The 20,238-nt window shown below is 39.1% G+C and overlaps 1 protein-coding gene across 1 annotated transcript; it reads right to left on the bottom strand.

Annotated features, from left to right (window-relative positions):
* Positions 1–5,106: 5,106 nt before the first annotated feature.
* LOC117469921 lies at positions 5,107–11,607 on the bottom strand. Its single transcript, XM_034114394.1, has 10 exons — positions 11,499–11,607; positions 10,332–10,473; positions 9,999–10,191; positions 9,615–9,683; positions 7,884–7,986; positions 7,623–7,675; positions 7,357–7,534; positions 5,795–5,853; positions 5,525–5,720; positions 5,107–5,270 (listed from the first exon to the last, which is right to left on the bottom strand). Exons 1-10 carry the CDS (start codon positions 11,605–11,607, stop codon positions 5,107–5,109), a joined length of 1,266 nt encoding a protein of 421 aa, XP_033970285.1.
* Between the last annotated feature and the right edge of the window lie 8,631 nt (positions 11,608–20,238).

Raw genomic sequence — 20,238 nt, forward strand, 5'->3', positions numbered from 1 at the left:
GCCCTTTGCCTACTACCTGCCTTTTCGTCTCCTACCAGTTATTGCCTTCAATAAAGCTGGTTACAGACTATCCCTGGTTTCCCCGTGTTTTGCATTTTGGTCCTCAGCTCGTTTGTGACACATACACATGAACTGAAACATGACTTTGTTCATATACAAATATGCTTAACAGGTATTCATGACTTGAGACTTGACTTAAGCTTGAGACGGATGACTTGAAAGGACTTGTCTGTTTAAAATTAAATATTTGCGTTTGTTTTTGTAGTGAGATATTACGTTTAGTTTTTTCGAAAAATGTGATTGGGTGATTATAGCGCCGTGTGCGCAAACCTGGCAACCCACTAGACTGCAGGAGCGTCAGTTAACATGGCAGCGGCTAGCGTTACTCCAAAAATAGTGAAGTTTGGATTCAAGGATTATGTTGTCGATGACGCTAATAAGAAGAGAACAGCGGTATGCAGGGTCTGCAGCATAAAGATCAGTGACACGACCACCACAACATCCAACTTCATTCGTCACTACAAAAAAACCCACAGAGAAAGGTGCGTGAATGTGTTGTGTTAGCTAGAAAGCTAACGTTAAGTTTAAGCTACGTTAGACTTGGTTTCAAATCGATTAAGCATTGCAAAGAGAAGACAAAACGGTAAATGAACACTAGAACCGCCAAGGGATTCATTTGTACTAACCCTGATACTGACGGGCTGTCAGGAGGGGGAGAGAGAGAGAGAGGAAAAGAGATGCCTCGTTTATTTCCCCTGTGTTATTATCAGAAGTTACTGTAAACTGTTGAATAATGTAGTTCATCTACTTTTAGTAGTTTGTTTAAATGTTTTAATTATGTTGTTTTTGTTTGTAGAAGTGCATCATTTCTTGATTTATTGTAAAATGAATCTGAACTTTTTGATCTGTTATGATGATAAACTGAAGCAATTTCTAAATTAACCCAATTAACTGAGTTTTAAATCGTCCTACTTAGTTTATAAGGAAATTATGAAGAGGAACAAATTAAATGATTTGAAATGATATATATGTAGGTGCTGATGCTGTTGGCGGTTCTTGTGTTAACAGAAATTTAAATTAAATATGTGTAATGGCAAATGCCATATATGATTTTCTTACCTGGAATTCTGCCTTTTTGAACAGACTTTTTGATTGAGTCCTAGCTATATTGTCTGCAGTTCTAGGGTTAATATTAATCTAATATGATTGTCATCGGTCTAAATTAGATTTCAAATGATTAACTGTGTATGTAATGAAGATCATTGTGTGGGTTAAATCCATTTTCATAACCACTGTCTTTTAACTGATTTAAATGGGGAAACTGGGCTTATTCATCAGAATTTCGTATGACTTGACTTGCTTGACCTGAGCAATGACTTGACTTGACTTGCTTGACTCTCACCACAGTGACTTGGGACTTGCTTGATACTTGTAGGTCAAGACTTGAGACTTGCTCATGACTTGCACATGTAGGACTTACTCCCACCTCTGAATGACGTACAACGTCCTCCACAACTTCTGTAGTCCTATTCAGCCACTTAGTAACAACCATCGTTTTTCAGACACATCAACTCTTCAGAAATCACCAGTGTGGTCACTGCTGATGGATTTAATGTCCTAGAACAAAACGTGATCCATCTCTTCAATGCGTCTCAACCACAGACCTTATTTCCAGCTATTTTCCAAAATCCTATGGAGAGATCCCATTGGCTCTGAGACGAGGGAACAGGAAGTGGTGAAATGCTGACTCACTTTCTGGTTTTAGGACTCATTCCTGCACCACTATTTGGAGTTCACCTATGCACACACACAAACACAGAGGCCATTGTTATGATGAGCTCAAAAGGTATAATGGTTATAATTCTTACAACAAAACCCAAGTTATGAGGAAATCTGGTATAACTAGGCATTGTTTACACAAACACTAACCTAACAAGACCTTAGTTATAAGGACATCTGGTATAACTGGGCATTTTATACACACACACTAACCTAACAAGACCTTAGTTATAAGGACATCTGGTATAACTGGACATTTTATACACACACACTAACCTAACAAGACCTTAGTTATAAGGACATCTGGTATAACTGGACATTTTATACACACACACTAACCTAACAAGACCTTAGTTATAGGACATCTGGTATAATTATGCAATTCTTTGTATACACACACTAACCATCTAATATAGTGTATATATATGACTTATACATGCACACGCAAATCAGGCGAATTTGTGAACCACCCAGATTGAACAGGTCTCTAACATCAAGAATGCTTTTGTGTATGGTTAGACTGGTTGTAATAAAGGGAGCTGGACAGTTTGATCTACAAGATTTGCATATTAGACCAACACCAGCTCTCTGTTGGTTGACAACAGTCTAAATCACTTGCAGTTTTAGCTGAGGTGAAAGAGCCCCTACATCTCTCACCAATGACAAAGGAGTGATCTCCCTAAGATGCTGCTGTTGTGTGGCCTGCAAATGCATATTTTGTTTTACAGGATTTCTGTACCAGTTGAGTGCCCAAAATGACAAGGACTTTAATTTGCAGATATTTTGAATTATTTTAAGATTTTTTTGACCACTGTGAAGTGGGGAGACGGAGAAGACATTGCCTGTAAGCTTCAAGGGCTTGGGATTCGAGCCCACCTACTAGGCAGCGGAGACCGCCTTCATGCACACTAACCACTGTGCCACCTGCGGCCCGATATTTCAAATTCTAAAGAAAGAATATACTGACATAATTTATACGTTTTGCCTCAAAAGTGAATATTAGACAGATGAGTAGTATTAACCAAGCTTGTTTTCAATGTTTATAAATTATTTGGAGGTGTACATTTGCTCGGCTATAAACCCAAATTGAATCTGATACTCAGATTCTGATGCCTTTAGGTACAGAAAAACATTGGACTTCAATCTTTGTAATTGCTATATATATATATAAAAAATATATAAAAATTACATGGGGTACATTGTTAATTAGGAAGGGGGTTACTACCGTGTTCTCTTGACTAGCTATCCAGGTACAGTGGGTATGAGAAGAGGTTGAAGTGGCAATAAAAAGGTGTATTTAGAGTTGTTTAGTGAAACATTTTTACTCTTCTTTATAAATGCGACATTTATCAATTTACAACATTACACTGCTTTAATTATTGGTTTAATTAATCAGAAGTGGCTAGTCAAAATGACAAGAGCAGATCAGATTTTAAATGAAGAAACACCAACATAACTTACATCATTGGTGAAACCAGAAACATATTACATGTAGTATATTAAATTGGATCCTTTTTGGGTTGTAACTGCACCCTTAAAGGATAAGCCCCTTGAAAATAAAGTAATGAATATGTGGAGTCCTACCTTTGGAGCTGGTGACCTCACCCTGGGTGTCCAACTGATTTGTTTTTCCTAAAGTAAACCAGAAATGCTTTTATTAGAATAGCTTATACAGACTCAAAGTTATTTGTGGGGAACTTAATTTTGAAAGCCAATTGAATTTATGTTATTCAAAATATATAAACAGAACAAAAGCTGTAACTGAACTGGACCCTGTAAAAAAAGAATCAATGTTGATGTAAAATAATAGTTTTTAGATAAGCTTATTCTTCTCTATGGTGCTATCAGTTTGTTTTTTTTGTACATGTTTACAATTATCAATGAGAACAAACTCTTAAAATGTTGCTAAAAAAACTTATTGTTTACAGTCAAAATGTATCCTACTGGCATCTCAATATACCTTCTGAACTCATGGCCTCTTCCTGGATTGGATTAATCTTTTTTCTTTTTCCTAGGAAAAAAAGCAAAACTTAAACTTCACCTAGTTTAACTTTATTTTGGTGTCTGACCATTTCAAATCTGACGAGACAATAACATTTGCTCCGACTGCAGGCAAATCATCCAAAACCTGGGCCATTCACACTGTTATTTGTATACGAGCAGATTGGATTTTTGTGCTCTGGCCTCTTTCAGCTATTTGTATTTCTTGCCTTGTTTGGTTTATGATAATTCCTGTTTTTTTATATATATATATATATATATAAAAAAACAAAACAAACATCTCTGACAGAGAAGGCTGCAGTTTATCATTCATTCATTTAAATTTGTGCCACCATGGCATGTGTCATGTTAGAATTTAGAGCTGCCAGACTGTAAAAACATGTTTCTAATGCAAATGGGGCTTGAATCTCATTTCAAAAATAATATTCAATGCACCTTTTTTCTTTGAAATCAATAATTAAAATGTTCCATGCACATTTACATTACCTTTGGAATGGTAGGCTTCATACTGAGTCAAATCCGCATTTTTTCTTTTTCCTAATAAAAAAACAATCTTGAAATATACTATATATATCAACAAGGCAATTCACATATTTGAAGTTTCTTAGCATGAAAAATAAACAGATTTAGCTAATGCAACAGCCTATACTAAATACTACAATATTATTTGTATTGATAGCTGGAGGGGGAAAATCTGTAATTAAACTGGTCTCTTTATCCAAGAAACATTGGAGTAGTAACATAACAGAAATGGTAACATGTTTTTTCATCAACCAAAATAGGCACAACCTACACAGTATATGTAACCTATATGTATGCCCCCAACACAGTGAAATAACAAAAAGACAATCTAAGGCCCTTCCACACATTACCTTGAGAGTTGGAGGACACTTCATCAGGACTCTTTATTCCTCGCATTTCTGGTGAAAATAATTAGAAAACAGGCAAGCTTTAGATGGTAGAGATAGTAACTGAGTCTACAGATTTAATGGAGGACAATTTCAAAGATTTTTTCTGTTTGACCACAAGTAAAAAGTAACCCTGGCTTATATGATTGCAATTAGATTTTAAACTTTACCACACCATATGACCTACTCCAGGAGACCTAATTTTGGTAACTGTTGTGCCTTTTTAAGGTGATTACTGTACACCTTTTTTCATGTCTGAAGAGTAATGTGCTAGAAATGTCACTGATTTTGTGGTGCCAATAAAGCAACAAGATGGCTCTACAGTGGGCAGCCCTTAATTGCTAGATATTGTCCTATAAAAAAGGTACTCTCCCAAATCTGTACCATTACACACATATACTGAAAAAGAACATCTGTGTTACATACCCCTTACTCCATGTGCAGGATCTGGCTCTTCATTGTCTCCATCTTTTTCCTCATCTCCATCATGTTCCATGTCTCCATCATCTTCATCATCATCGTCTTCCTCGTCTCCATCAATGTTTTCCCCCTGAAGTTCTTCCAGATCTGGTTCCAACTCATCTGAAAAACACAAATCAATATATTTATGTATAATTTACCTGAGTTGATTTGTCCAATTTTAATTTCCCGTCCTTTTAGTCAATTTCCTCGTGTAGTTATATTTTTTCTGAATGTTGTTGTAGAAATAATCTTGTTTTTGTAATGCACTTTGTAAATGTATTTGAAGATATCTATTGAAAAGGCTTTGTATTATTATCATTTTAATAATAATATTATCATAAGTAGTAATAATAATACATAAATTGAGCACATACCTTCAATCTCAATCTCGTCAAGAGATTTTCCTTGATATGCAGCCAAAGATCCTTTCTCCATCGCCAGTAGAAGCTTTGAGATTTTTGCAATCTCAATAGTTGCCTCTGGCAGTCGATAAAAGTCTCGATGGACCCGTATGTCATGGCCCAAGAAGTTGGCTAGTTGGTCTAGCTCATTGTTCTTAAGGTTAAGAATCTGGGACAATGTTGCAACATGCTTGCGAAGTTGTGTAGACCTGAGATACTCCGGATTTTTTGCACCACACTGACGTGCAAAAAGCCTGATGCAGTCCTGTCCCCTGTAGAAGCTGGTGGAGGGGCACTGTGATCTTCCAAATAGGAAAGGGTTGTCCTTGTGCACATTACACAAGTCTCTTTTGTCAGCAAGGAGTGTTGTGGCACTGACAACTTCAGGGTTTAACAAAATGGCAACTTTCCTTCCTCTTTTGCCCATTATTTCTACCCTACTGAAATGCTTGGCCAGCTTTTGTTCGAATGGCGAGAGGCCAACAGCAATGTCTTCATGAAGCTCAGTCTGGTCTCTTTTCATGAATGCTTCAAGTGTCATTTTTGAGACCTCTCCTGCACGGCGTCTGTTGAAGATAATGATTTGAGCTAGTGTAACTCTGGCTAGTTCTGCATAACTCTGTGAAGTCTCGTTCTTTTGAAGGTTCTCCATAGCAGTAGCTGATTTCTTCTCCAGGTACTGGTGGAGGAGCTGCACATCCTTTGTAAAAGGTATTGTACACGGTTTGTTAAACTTCGACTTGGTCAAAGTAGCAAGAGCAGTGTGGGAGATAAGTTCATTCCATTCTTTAGTGCACAGTTGTGTGAAACGCTCTGATGCTTTGATCATCAATTCATCTTCTGCAGCAATGGCTCTACATAGAATAATACTGCCAATCTTCTTGAGTGAATGTCCTAATTTCAGAGCCAGACTTGGTATGTGGTAGCAGTAGTAGTAGTATCATCGTAACCAGCGACATCTCTGACTGCCTCAATAACTTTGTAAAAGTTGTTTGGTTTTACAGCATCTTCAAAACTGAATAAGGAACATTTGCTTCTCAAGCTCATTAAGAGCCTGCCCATTTCACGGACTTTCTGTCTGATATATTCGAATGTTGTCGAATCATTACCATGTTTATTGTAGAGTGACTGAGCCAGTTGCAGTATGAGGAAATCATTCCGTGAAACTGATGTTACTTCATCTTGCTTCATATTTCCAAGGATCTTCCACAAAACAGGAGAAATTGCTTGGGAGAAAGTTGACTCCGCAATATCAGCCAGAACTAGGACTTTGGCCCTACCAGTTGCTTCAGTGTCTGAGACGGTCTTTGAAGGACATCTACGCATGTGGCGCCAAAGTTCTTTGCGGACAAACATGCCTTTACAATATACACAGTGCACATATTTTTTGGCATCCAGTGAGACATTTGATCTTCGTGGTCTTCGTTTTAGTTTCAGTGGTCCGCTTTGATTCTGCATTGTCTCTTGGTTATGTTGGTAATTACCTTTGTTTCGCAGCTTTTCTAGTAACCGTTTTCTCTCTTTAGAGTGTTAAGGGAACATAAATGCTTCAGCAATTTCAGGTTGTTCTTTCTCATGCTTCTTAAAGTGACGAGCAATCTTAGATTGAGGTTTACTGCAAACATAACAGTAATTTTTGATGGTGCAAGAAGAGTCTTTGGGATTTGCAACACTCTCAATTGTTTCAGAACTGGATGCCATATCAGGGATGAAATCTTCATGAAGTTGGAATTTGTCAGAGGTAGTAGCAGCCGTGTCTTGGTGTTCAACATAGTTCTTTGTAGAGACAGTTGGTGCAGTCTTACAATGGGGTGGCTTTGAATCCCTGATGGTGGCAATGAGATGATCCCAATCAGTATTTGCTTCAGAGTCAGGTGGGCAGTCTTCATCGACGCTGGATCCATCGCTGCTAGACGCCGTTTCAGGAATGTAGTCTTTATCACTGACGGAACCCTCATTACTGGAAAGGCAGATGTCCTTCATCTTTAAAAAAAATAAATAAAGGAACACCAAGTTTGTATTTTTTTCATTATCCAAAGAAATCAGATATTTATATAAACACATTACGTACCGGTGACTCGTTGTTCTTGATGAAGCAGGTTTTGTGCCATGAGGTTGAACATACTAAAAACACAATTACACAAGAAAAATGTACTGGTAACATTTCTTGAGCATTATTTTAACATTTAATCACTGTGCATTTCACTATATAACAAAGAAGAAAGTAAGTCATTTAGAATCTAAGTTAAGTATTTGAAATTAAGTTTGTTTTATCAAAATGTTTATCATCTCAGAGTAAAAAATAAAACGGTGTTGTTTGACAGGTACTTACATTTACACGTAAAACCAATCCATTTGAGGCTTGAGACAGGTCCTCTGCAATCATGACAATTATCCAAAGAGGAAATAACTGCACTGGTGAGTTCATGATGACACTGTGGATCAAAAATTGAACATAAACACACTTAAAATAACATATATATTTATTTTGTTTGAGTGTGAAATGTGAAATGTGACCCAGATACTTTTAGGACATAATCCTTATGACAATGAAAAACAATAAGGTTGTCTGCTTGGACACCTTATTTTATAAAAAACACAAATTGTACTCTTCATTTTGAAAAACTCTTATTAGCATCTGACTAAGAGCAGTTGAAGTAGTATTGAAAGTATGTCCTGCCTAAATTGTGTATCTTAGGTCAAGGCGTCATCAACGCTAACAAGCTGACAGATATCCAACTTGTTTGCCATATATGTGACAAAGATTCCTCCCTTTACCAGTGTGTGAAAAAACAATGGTGATAGAGTATTATGAAGTACAACTTGCCATTTTGGTTTGTGGGGAGGACGGTTGTTCTCTCTCGGGCTCAGGGTTAGAAGCTACTTCCCGGGGAGCCTGAAATTGTAGCACAAACAAAAGACATTGTTGTCACCGTGGTAGTGGTTTGATCTGACGTGTGTGCTGCAAAGGTTTAACAGTTATGGAGGTGTGCACATGCTGGATGAAGGCAATGATCTAATGTCTAGTCATGTCAACAGGTTGTAAATCATCTGTCCTTACAAGGACTGCTGTCCCTACAAGACACCCTGTGACCAGACGGCCTTCATCTTTGTGTGTAGTATAACATTATACAGAAACCTTTCAATGCTGTCATTTTTAACTCCTGTTAAAATCCTCTGTCCTTACAAGGACTGCTGTCCCTACAAGACACCCTGTGACCAGACGGCCTTCATCTTTGTGTGTAGTATAACATTTAACCCGTTTCAATGTGACCCAAAGTATGGGGAAACGGAGCCCCCTTACCAAGACAATAGTCCTGGTAAAACAGCTTCAATCTATTCCAGTCAGCGACACGCAACAATGTATGGAAAAACAATGCATAGAAACTTACCATCTTGTCCCCTGATGCGTTTGTAGTTGTATGAAGTTCGGTCCCACCCTCTCGTGTCCCACCACATACTTCCTATAAATAAGTGAAAGAGGCACGACTTTAAAACATTATCGACTCATTTCCATTCATCTATCAATGGGACACACATCTGAACATTAACACGACTTTATCCAATTCATTAGCCAGCAATGAAAATAAAAATACATTATTAGCCCCTAAATAACATGTTAGGGCCTAAAAGCAATTTATCACAGAGCAATAATTGATAAAAATCTACTAACACATTGACTGTTAGCATGCTATGTGTGCAGCAGCCATCAGCATATCTCATCCCAGGAAGAAAGCTGATTAGCTCAGTAGGACTGTAATTTTAACCATATTACAAGTTGGCATCCTCATTTTGTTTCATGAATGCCATGGTAGCGCTGCTCTGTTCCAAATACGACTACTAACTCTTACTGAGCATTTATCTTTTCATGGTGCAGTAAATAACAGTCGACAAACTATGGCTTAAATAATATAGAGACACATAATATGTTTCAGTTTCTGGAATGTGACTAATCTTTCACAGCATTAAGAAAAGTACAATACTGTCACAGGCCCAGTGTACATGTATTGTTTCCCTCTACAGCCCAACACAGAAAGTGATTGTGATATGAAGTACAACTTGCCATTTTGGTTTGTGGGGACAACGGAGGATCTCTCTCGGGCTCAGGGTTAGAAGCTACTTCCCGGGGAGCCTGAAATTGTAGCACAAACAAAAGACATTGTTGTCACCATGATAGTGGTTTGATCTGACGTGTGTGCTGCAAAGGTTTAACAGTTATGGAGGTGTGCACATGCTGGATGAAGGCAATGATCTAATGTCTAGTCATGTCAACAGGTTTTAAAATCCTCTGTCCTTACAAGGACTGCTGTCCCTACAGTAGGCCTGCACATTTTTTGCTGAAATAAATTAAATCTGCTTAACTGAGCTGAGTGGTAGTACCATGAAGAACAATGCAACACTTTTTCCCTGTCAGTTAAGCAATGTCCTAAAGAGAACATAACCTCACCTTTAAGCGCCAGGGCCAAGCAGAATCCCCATAGTTGTAAGTTATCTCCTCCTCTGGGAATATTTCCTTTACAGCAAATAGGCACAAGTGTGGGGTTCCCTTGACAACGATTTTTTTCACTCTGCAGTTTGGATTCCTGTGATTATCATTTGCAAGACGTCCAAGTGTTCCATCCTCTTTTGAAGCATTAATACTGCAAGACAAATAGTCCAGATACAACATCATGTATCATGACAGAAAAGCACTGAATTCATACAAGAAGTCACTAGGAAACACATAAATCTGGTAATGGTCAATTATCCATTTGAGGTAATCAATAAGCAGCAAACTCACCAAAAGTGCATTCCAGACCAGATGAAATCGAATAAGAAGATGTTATTTTTGACATCTAGATCTTCACTTACACCCAATATTCCACGGTACTCCACCACAAAAGTTGACGGTGCAATATATTCCCGTGTAAAAACACCACGTCCTACAATAGCAAAAAAAATGCATTAACATTTAACATTTACCTATACCCAATTATTTGTAAATATTTGCCATGAGTGTGTTAGATGCCTAACACTGCTATCCACACATAAGCTTCATCCAAGTTAGCCTCTGACATGTAAAGTGCCTTGCAGGTAAATACGGAGTAAAATTGTTTGATCAGCACGCACTCCTTTCTCCAATAAAGCTCCACAGTGATATGCAAAAGGTGTTGGTTAACAGTACTTTGAAACGCTTAACATAGTGATGCCAACACTGCTAGGGTTGAGGGTAGCTGTGATTTGACTATATCCAGGGGTGAGTTCACGATTATTTACTGGTATGAAGTGACACATTATTTTAAATTGAATTTCATTGTAAATAATCAGAGCACTGTTTTAATCAGCATGTTCCATCTAATGTTCAGATTAGATGTTGCAACATATTAGAAAATACTTGTAAAGCAATAGTACTTTGTTGCCATATGTATAAACATATACAAAATAAAACGTAAAATGTCAACACAAATGTTATATTTTAAAGTTAAAAGTACCATTATTGTGCACTGTCATAATTAAGAGGCTACATTGAGAGGATAGACAATGTTGTGCTATCATAAGTTCTGTTGTACCCATTTGATTTCAATAAATGATCATATGCATGGTTAAAAAGGCTTCATGATATAATAATAAGGGCCGGGTAGTTTGCTAACCCTGCCAAAAAACCCTCCCACTGAGGAGAGGCTCTGTGAAACCTCCCCAAAAGTGTAGTCAAAGCATCTCTAAACACAGCGGGTGTCTGGCAGTTTAGGACACAATTGATTTGGTATACAGTGTTGTTTTTCAATGAGAGGAGCACACATTTTAAAGACATTTCCTGAAAACGTACATTGTTGAAAATACGTGAGGCTGATGGCCTAAGAGCAATGGCTAAAAGGTCAGGGTTCCCTGTGTGCCCAGTTCGACCATATTGATGAAACAATGCTATACGGTCTTTGATACTACATACTGTATGAGATAAATAGCTTACCTTTAAACGTGTTGATGAACCTGGCCTCTAGGAAGGGTTTGTCTCTGCCCAGAATGATATGGTCTATTGCATCCTGTTCAGGAGTCTTTCTCCTGCTCCTTTGTGTCATCCTTGCTATTGCTAAAAAATAAAACAGAGAACAGGCTAAGTTTAATATACCAAAGCATGGTTAACAATAACATCTCTTGGGGTAAAAAGAATCTCCATTTAGAAACCACGCATTTGAAAAGGGTTTTCACCTGCCGTCTGTCTGCAGACTTGTCAAAGCATTAATTCATGGTTTTTACTAACCGGTATCAGTATGTTGTTACTTCGGCATCATTTTGAAACGTGTATAACAATTAAATCACGGTCAAATATGTTCATTTTGTTGTAGTTGTAGCCCCCTTGCCAGCGATTCTCTCTCTACATCAGCCCAACTCAGCCTGGTTGTTGGCCCGGAAAGAACCTCGATTTTATGGGGCCAGAAAAACTGAAATAGTACCCACTAGCCGGAACTACGCCAAGTGGAAATGCAACCAAAAACGGGCCGGGCACGGCACGCTTAAAGCGAGCTCCGCGCTGTAGTGGAAATGCGCCATAAATTGGACGTAGCTAAGCCAGACCTTAGAGTTAAGATCTCCTTTTTTACGCCCAGCTGGTGCACTCCACTCCTGTTGTGCTCTGACGGCAGTGCACCTACAGTCAACAGCTACGTCTGCATGAAACCTTCAGGTGCATACAACTCTGCAAGTTTCATTTGCAAAACACGGTAGTCCCCTCCTCCATGCATGCACAGATCATGCACTGAGGAGCCGCTCCGTTGAAACCGCATGACGGCTGCCCTCTGCACGGGTGTGAGGGCTACACAGTAACACACATCTGTCTTACCAGCATTTTTAAGACGATTATTTATTCAAAAAGTAACAGGCCAGTAGTATAACTAGTAATCAACACACATGAGTGGGCATAAATAGTCAGCCTTTTAATATCACATTGCATTTAATTCAGTTGTAAAGCAGAAGTCATTACCATGTGGTTGATGCTAAGCTAAACTGTGCTAACTGACAGCAGAGCTAAAGGTTAATGTAACGTTTCCAGTAAAATGCAGTGTCTTGGTAGGATTAACTTACTAACTAACTAACTAACTTCATCCTATTGCTTTTTTTAAACACACGAAACGTGATGGGGAGCATGCCTCGTGGCGATACACTGAGCCGGAAAACGAACAGCTGAAGTTTTGATGCTAGGTTGTAGCTAGCCACCAAACAGTATGCCTCATGGCGATACACTGAGCCGGAAAACGAACAGCTGAAGTTTTGATGCTAGGTTGTAGCTAGCCACCAAACAGTATGCCTCATGGCGATACACTGAGCCGGACAAAGTCATAAACGAACAGCTGAAGTTTTGATGCTAGGTTGTAGCTAGCCACCAAACAGTATGCCTCATGGCGATACACTGAGCCGGACAAAGTCATAAACGAACAGCTGAAGTTTTGATGCTAGGTTGTAGCTAGCCACCAAACAGTATGCCTCATGGCGATACACTGAGCCGGAAAACGAACAGCTGAAGTTTTGATGCTAGGTTGTAGCTAGCCACCAAACAGTATGCCTCATGGCGATACACTGAGCCGGACAAAGTCATAAACGAACAGCTGAAGTTTTGATGCTAGGTTGTAGCTAGTCACCAAACAAACATTTAAATCCTTATATTTTGTTTCAAATACATGATACAAATATCACTTACCAGTTTTGGTTAAAAGCCACTTTGCCATCAGCAATGTCCTCAGCCATGTACTCCTGCTACTGTTTCTTGGTGAGTCAATGACCGAATACTGAAAGACCACTCCCTGATGAGAACCTGCCCGCGTGATGACTGCTCGCCAATCCCTGATGGGAACCTGCCTGATTGAGTCTTTAGCCGCCCAATCAGTGAGCAGGTGTGTCCAGCCAATGAAAAGCGCTTATTTTGTGTAAAAAGACAGGGAAATGTGTATGAAACTGCAATATCATGAATCGGCTATACGAGTGTTTTACGAGCACACACAAATATACACGAGAAATCAGGTGTAGGCGGTTTATTAGGACATACCGAGAAAAAGCGGGAGGGTTTTATTTACATGTTGATAAGTGCTTCTACACTGCGCGACTTGTGAGGACACCAGTTTTGTCTTCACAAGTCGAAATGTCCTTATAATGCTGGTGTGTATCCATGCGAATTGTCCTCATAATCCGGCCGCACCAACGCACACACACACACACACACACACACACACACACACACACACATACAGGCATATGTGGTTTACAAGGTCAATGGGGTTTTTCAGTGGTTTATAGGGACATACCTTTCCCACCATCCTGTCATATTAAAAATAAGGTAAAATATTTCCACTGAACCCCAGAAGACAATTTCCAATTCAAAAGAAAAATGTCACTTTCAGAACATACATAATATAATAAATATAAAATATGTGACATTTCACAGGCTTATGGGGCCGGGACCAAATTGTGGTATATTGGGCCAACTGGGTTTATGAGGTCTGTTTACATACATCACACAAACCTAGCCACTTGGTGTTTTATGGGGTCAGTTGTATTTATGAGGTCTGTTTACACACAACACACAAACCTAGCCACTTACTGGTCTATGGGGTCAGTTGTATATATGAGGTCTGTTTACATACATCACACAAACCTAGCCACTTGGTGTTTTATGGGGTCAGTTGTATTTATGAGGTCTGTTTACACACAACACACACACCTAGCCACTTACTGGTCTATGGGGTCAGTTGTATTTATGAGGTCTGTTTACACACAACACACAAACCTAGCCACTTACTGGTCTATGGGGTCAGTTGTATTTATGAGGTCTGTTTACACACAACACACACACTTAGCCACTTACTGGTCTATGGGGACAAACATAAGTCAGACCACACATACAAATTTGTTTCAAAACTTCTTAGGTCACAGACGTCATTTTGATTGATTTGAATTGGTTGGCTGTAAAGACCACTATTGTTGCCACGCAGATGGAAACAACGCTGTACCTGCTTTGGCAGAGCAGGTTAAAAACAGTAGGCTCGCAATGGATGGCTTTGAGAAGCGACTGACAGATCAGGCGAGAAAAGATCCTCAGCTGTATGAACAATCACGTAGGAATTTTACACCAAAGAAGCAATTTGATGATTTAAGTGGATTAATCATTGTTGGATGTCTGTCTTTCACTAAATAGAAGAGCTCAAGTAAAGTGCATTGTTGATGGAGTAACCAATATTGACAATGCAAGTATACAAATCAGCATTGTAGACAGGTAGGACATTCGGGATGAATACAAAGAAAGGTATGCAACGAGATCTTATGTTGCCATTTTAATCAATAATCCATCTGACAAAGTATTCTTGGATCATATTAGTCACTCACTAAGAGCTTTTGTTCCCAAGTCCATTCAGTGCACTCTTTGTCGGAAATTTGGACACAGCTCTTCAGCGTGTTGACATGATTTTGGGATAGGCTATATGTCAGGGGTATTCAACTAAAATTCAACGAGGTCCAGTTAGAGAAAATCTCCCCATGCAAAGGTCCGGAACATCAAAATGTCTAACTTGCTTTATGAATTAGTAGCCTGTAGCTTTATCAACGTCTGCAAGTAATCTACAACTGACTGCCAATCAAATAAAGAAAGTACAATTCAAAAAGAACAATATTTATTGTCAATTAACATTGAACTATACAGATATATATGGGCTCAGAACAGTCACAAACCGCTTTCTGTGCATGGATCGCTGTGCATTCGTGTGTGGGTTTTTTGAGACTCCCCTGACGGTCACCCGATTCGTACTTGTAATTTTTTCTATCTATAGCCAATCAGATGTCTCCTTCATTCTAAGCCAATCACATGAGCGCGTCCCCACGAGGGTATGATTTATTGCGTTCATGACTCTTCATATACGCATTTTGCGCTGTCCGGAGCAGGGTTTCCGCAGACAGAATTTATTTTACCGGACAAATTTGAAACTTACCGGTCATGTTTCAATAATAAGAAGAAGAAGAAGAAGAATTGTGTAGCAGAGTTTCCGTTAGCAGGTAATTACCGGACTATGACCGGATATGGCTAATAACACGGGAGTAAGGATCATCTATTTTCCTCTCTCCCTCCCTCTCTCCTGACAGCCCGTCAGTTTCTCATGCAGCTCGCTAAAACTTCACTCGCGTTTATGTCCATATCGATCAGATCCAGCTCTCCTGATCGGCCTTTATAGAGAGCACCGATCAAACTATTAAGAGTGAATATCGGCCGATAATGACCGGCGGGGCTCCCCACGTTGACAGTTCACTGTCTAGCACTGGCTTCGTAGTGCACTGATCGATTAGGCTAAGCTAACCTGTAGCTGCTCCCTCCACACTCACAACAACTTCATACAGACATAAATAAAGCAGCTGTATTCGTCATACAGGAAACACACATTTAAAACGGTTTTGCCTGCCGTTTTTGTGTACACGAGCATTCATAAATGGTTCGGAAAGTGGCACTGTACCTTAATAATATAAAGGCTTGTATTTGCGTGCATTTCCTGCTCGGAAAGTGGCAATGTACTGAGAGTGGAAGTGTCCTGAGATTAGCGCCTGCAGGCAGGCTCCATGGACCTGTCAGCTCCGGACAGCGCAAAATGCGTACATGAAGCGCTACGTCATAAACGCAAGAAACCTACCCTCGTGGGGGCGCACTCATGTGATTGGCTTAGAATTGAGGAGACATCTGATTGGCTATAGATAGAAAAAATTACAAGTACGAATCGGGTGACCGTCAGGGGAGTCTCAAAAAACCCACACACGAATGCACAGCGATCCATGCACAGAAAGCGGGTGTGCAGGTGCAGAGGTTTTAAACGGAAAACAAATATGTGAGGATCAAAAATACATATTTAAAACTTTTTTCTGTATTTGGATTTTATTTACATGTATTTGAAACGGAACACATTTGTGTGTGCATTGACAAACACAAGTGTGGATCATGAAATACAAGTGTGAATCCTTCTGTGTGCATGTGTGTATTATGAGACTGTTCTGAGCCCATAGATATACAGTAAAATACTGTGGATATGTGTAATGTTCCTCTCGGGCTGCATTTAAAAATAAAATAGAGAAAATAAATCAATTAGCTTTTGAAAATGTGTGCATCTCAAAAGTGCTTAATTTTAGATAAATCAAATAAAGTGTAGCAGCAGCTTGAGTTTCCCTTTTTCTTTGTTAACAGTTTGACATCATGACTTATCAGTTTCTGAGGCTGGAACATACTCTGGATCTTGTTCATCATCGGATTCTTCCTCTTCACTGCTTTCACATTCGTTCTGATTACAACACAAAGAAAGGTGAACAAGCATGAGGCAAACAAATAATAACAGTCATACGTAACACCTATATAAGCACTACATGATAACTGACAAACAAATGAGATGCTGTTCTGTGCATGCATACACCATTTAAAAAATATGAAGGGAACACTCAATCATCACTGTATAAAACCCAGTCAATTAAACTTCTAAGATAAGGACCTGTCCAGTTAGGAAGCATAAATGCGTGTGGATCAAATTTGTTGTCAATTTGTTTTTTGAAAATTAAAGGGTGGACAGGAGAGGCAATATATCAGTTTTCAGTGCTTATGTAGGTGTTATGTATACCTCATTCACTAAATGTGTTACCAAAATATGATACTTACCAAAGATTTCTGTCTTTAGTTTTTTGAAACAGTATACATGCCACATAGTAGAGCAAACTGTTGAGAACAAAATAGTCACGTTTAATGAGAACATTTATATAAATTCCCAAAATTAAATAAATACAATATGGACACACTATTGGACAAAACATCTACTAGGATATTATAGAGTGCCATAGTGACGCGTCCTAAAACCCGGAAGTAAGTTAGCATTTTACCACTTCCGGTTATATCGACAAAAAAGCAATGCAATTTCTCCATAGGATTTTGGAAAATAACTCGAAATAAGGTCTGTGGTTGACACACATTTAAGAGTGGCTGAATAGGACTACAGAAGTTGTCGAGGACGTTGTACGTCATTACACCGAACATGTTAACACTCCCGCTAAGTTTGTTTTTCCCCGTGTTCTGCATGAAAGCAAGTACCTGCCTCCTGCAAACTGTTAAAACAAGCGCTTCAACTTGTACAATTTTTAATCTGTAGTTTTGAACATGGATCTTAAGTTGGCGTGATGTTGAATCAGCGACCCTGCTGTAGTTCGTTTATAGCATAACGTTGGCATTTTGCTTCTGGCGACAAGATTTATGATTAGAAAATTATAAAAGTAGGGTAGACATGTGGATATTATCCGGCTGAACAAAACGTGATCTGTCTCTTAAATGTGTGTCAACCACAGACCTTATTTCCAGCTATTTTCCAAAATCCTATGGAGAAATTGCATTGCTTTTTTGTTGAAGGAACCGGAAGGAGTTTACATCTGGGTTTTAGGACGCGTCACTGTGGCACTCTATAGTGAATAATAAGCCAACCCTGCAAGAGAAATACAGTTAAAATATACAATATCTTTTCACATTGCCCAATATTTCAAGTCATCCGTGATTGACACTGTAGTTTTTTGAAAACCATACAGAGACCTCATAGCCAAAATTAAGGCCCTGTTAACCATAGGCGCGTTCACACCAAGTACTTTTCCCACAGTAGTTCATGAGAACTTTAGTTCATGAGAGTTCTTTTAGTTCTGATGAACTAAAGCAGATCGCGTTCACACCAAAATGAGTTCCTGGGGGTGGATTAGGCAAATGAGCCGCTGACGTCACTTCTTCTTCTTCTGCTTTGGTTTTACTGGCAGGCCGCAAACAACTTCACGGCGAGTACAGTAGGTGGCGGTATGCACCTTAAAGTTGCAATCCGCCAAAAAAACGAGAGAAGAAGAAAAAAAACTTCCTTCCGCTGTATGCTTCTGTTTACCTTCCGACCTCAGTCAGACACGCTATGGAGTTGACTGAAGTTGTGGTTTTGGTGCTGAGTTATTTAAGCCAATAACTCAGCCACAAATACAGATCGACCATTCAAATGCAATAGCAATGCTGATTCGGAGGCGAAGGCGGTTAAGAAGCATTAACAAAAGGACTGGACGGCGACAAGCACACGCTATGGACATGTTTCGTCGTAGGACAGCTGAGGATAATGACCGTTATCACGCCCAAAGAACAGCAATGGTACGTTCAGTAAATCACATTAATACTATCTAATGTAGGATTTATGGAGTTATGTAGGGCTAATTTGTGTCTTTGTATGTGTTCCAGATATGCGGTGCTTGATGAAGCGAAACGACTGCAACATGGACAATATCAAAATCCAGGTGGCAGCATGTTGCGTATTGCATAACCTGTGTGAGCGTCGTGGTGATGAGTACAGGGAGGAATGGACTGCCTTACCGGCGACACAGCTTGATGACAACCATTCATATTTTTTTGTTTATTACAAATTAAAGTAAAATATACACAAGTGTCTTGATTAAATGATTGTATAATAAGGATTTTGGACGTTTGCCCTGCAGCCATGAATTGCATTAAAAGCAGCAAGAAACTTTGAATTGATTTCATTTTATACACATTTATATCTGAGTAGGCAATATCAATATAATCAATTACTGTAGTACATGTCATTCATTTATTTGTGATATAAAGTCTATGCCTAGGTGGTGCATATTCTGGAAAATCAATTGAGAAACAAAAAGAACAAAATCTCAAATTGTTTAAATGACTTCTGATTTGTCTGACCATAGGAAAGAGTTAGATAAGAAATAATACCACTAACATGTCTGTAGTATTGCACAGTAAATAGGCTCAGCAGTTAACACCTTTATTATATATCCTCCTATGTTCCCTTACTGTAATTAATTAAAATATTGAACTCACAACACTGTTAATTACAAACTTAACCATTTATATTTCTATAAATAGTGTTTGTGTTGATGGACGCCATTTTGAAATACAATTGAATGATCTTTTTCAAAGCCACATATATGGGGTGGGACACAATAAATAAAGCTTCGCCAGTTTCATGGTGTCATGATGGTATCAGAATAATCACTTACATGTGATGTTGTCACGATCTGTCTGTGTTGTATTTTGTCTTGTCTTTTTCTGTCTTTGGTTTCCTGTTTTGTTTTGAAAAGTGTTCACCCCCGTCTTGCCTGTTGCTTCCTGTCTCTGTGTTCCCTCCTGCCTGATTGCCCGATTGTGTTCACCTGGTGCCCCTGTGTTTTCTCCTCCCTCCTCACCTGTGTCTTGTTTGTGTGATTGGTCTTGTGTGTATTTTAGTTCTGGTTTTTCTGTCTGTCATTGTTGGTTCATTGTTTGTATTTGACTGTGCGTCACATGGTAGTGTTCTGTGTTCTACTTTGTACCGGATTAAAGGAATTATTCTTGGAAATCTGCATTTGGGTCCTGCCTGCTGCACTCAACCGTGACAGAATGAACCAACCAGAAATGGGCCCAGCAGATCCATTTGAGGTGGATTTACAACATTTTACTTTTTCTTTGGCTTGCTGCTATGGTAGGTGGAGGGGAGCGTCCAGTGTTCAGCAGAGAGAGGCTGCTCTGGCAGAGGCTCACCAGGTGGCAACAGTGGATCCATCTTTGGTTAAGTTCTTACCTGACTGGATTTTGGATTTCCTTTCGATGTGTGATTCCCGGCCTGCTAGCCCCAGGCATGCTAGCCCCCTGCCTCCCAACTCCCAACCTGACACCATAC

Source organism: Trematomus bernacchii, unplaced genomic scaffold, assembly GCF_902827165.1.
Source record: "Trematomus bernacchii unplaced genomic scaffold, fTreBer1.1, whole genome shotgun sequence".
Classification (NCBI taxonomy): domain Eukaryota; kingdom Metazoa; phylum Chordata; class Actinopteri; order Perciformes; family Nototheniidae; genus Trematomus; species Trematomus bernacchii.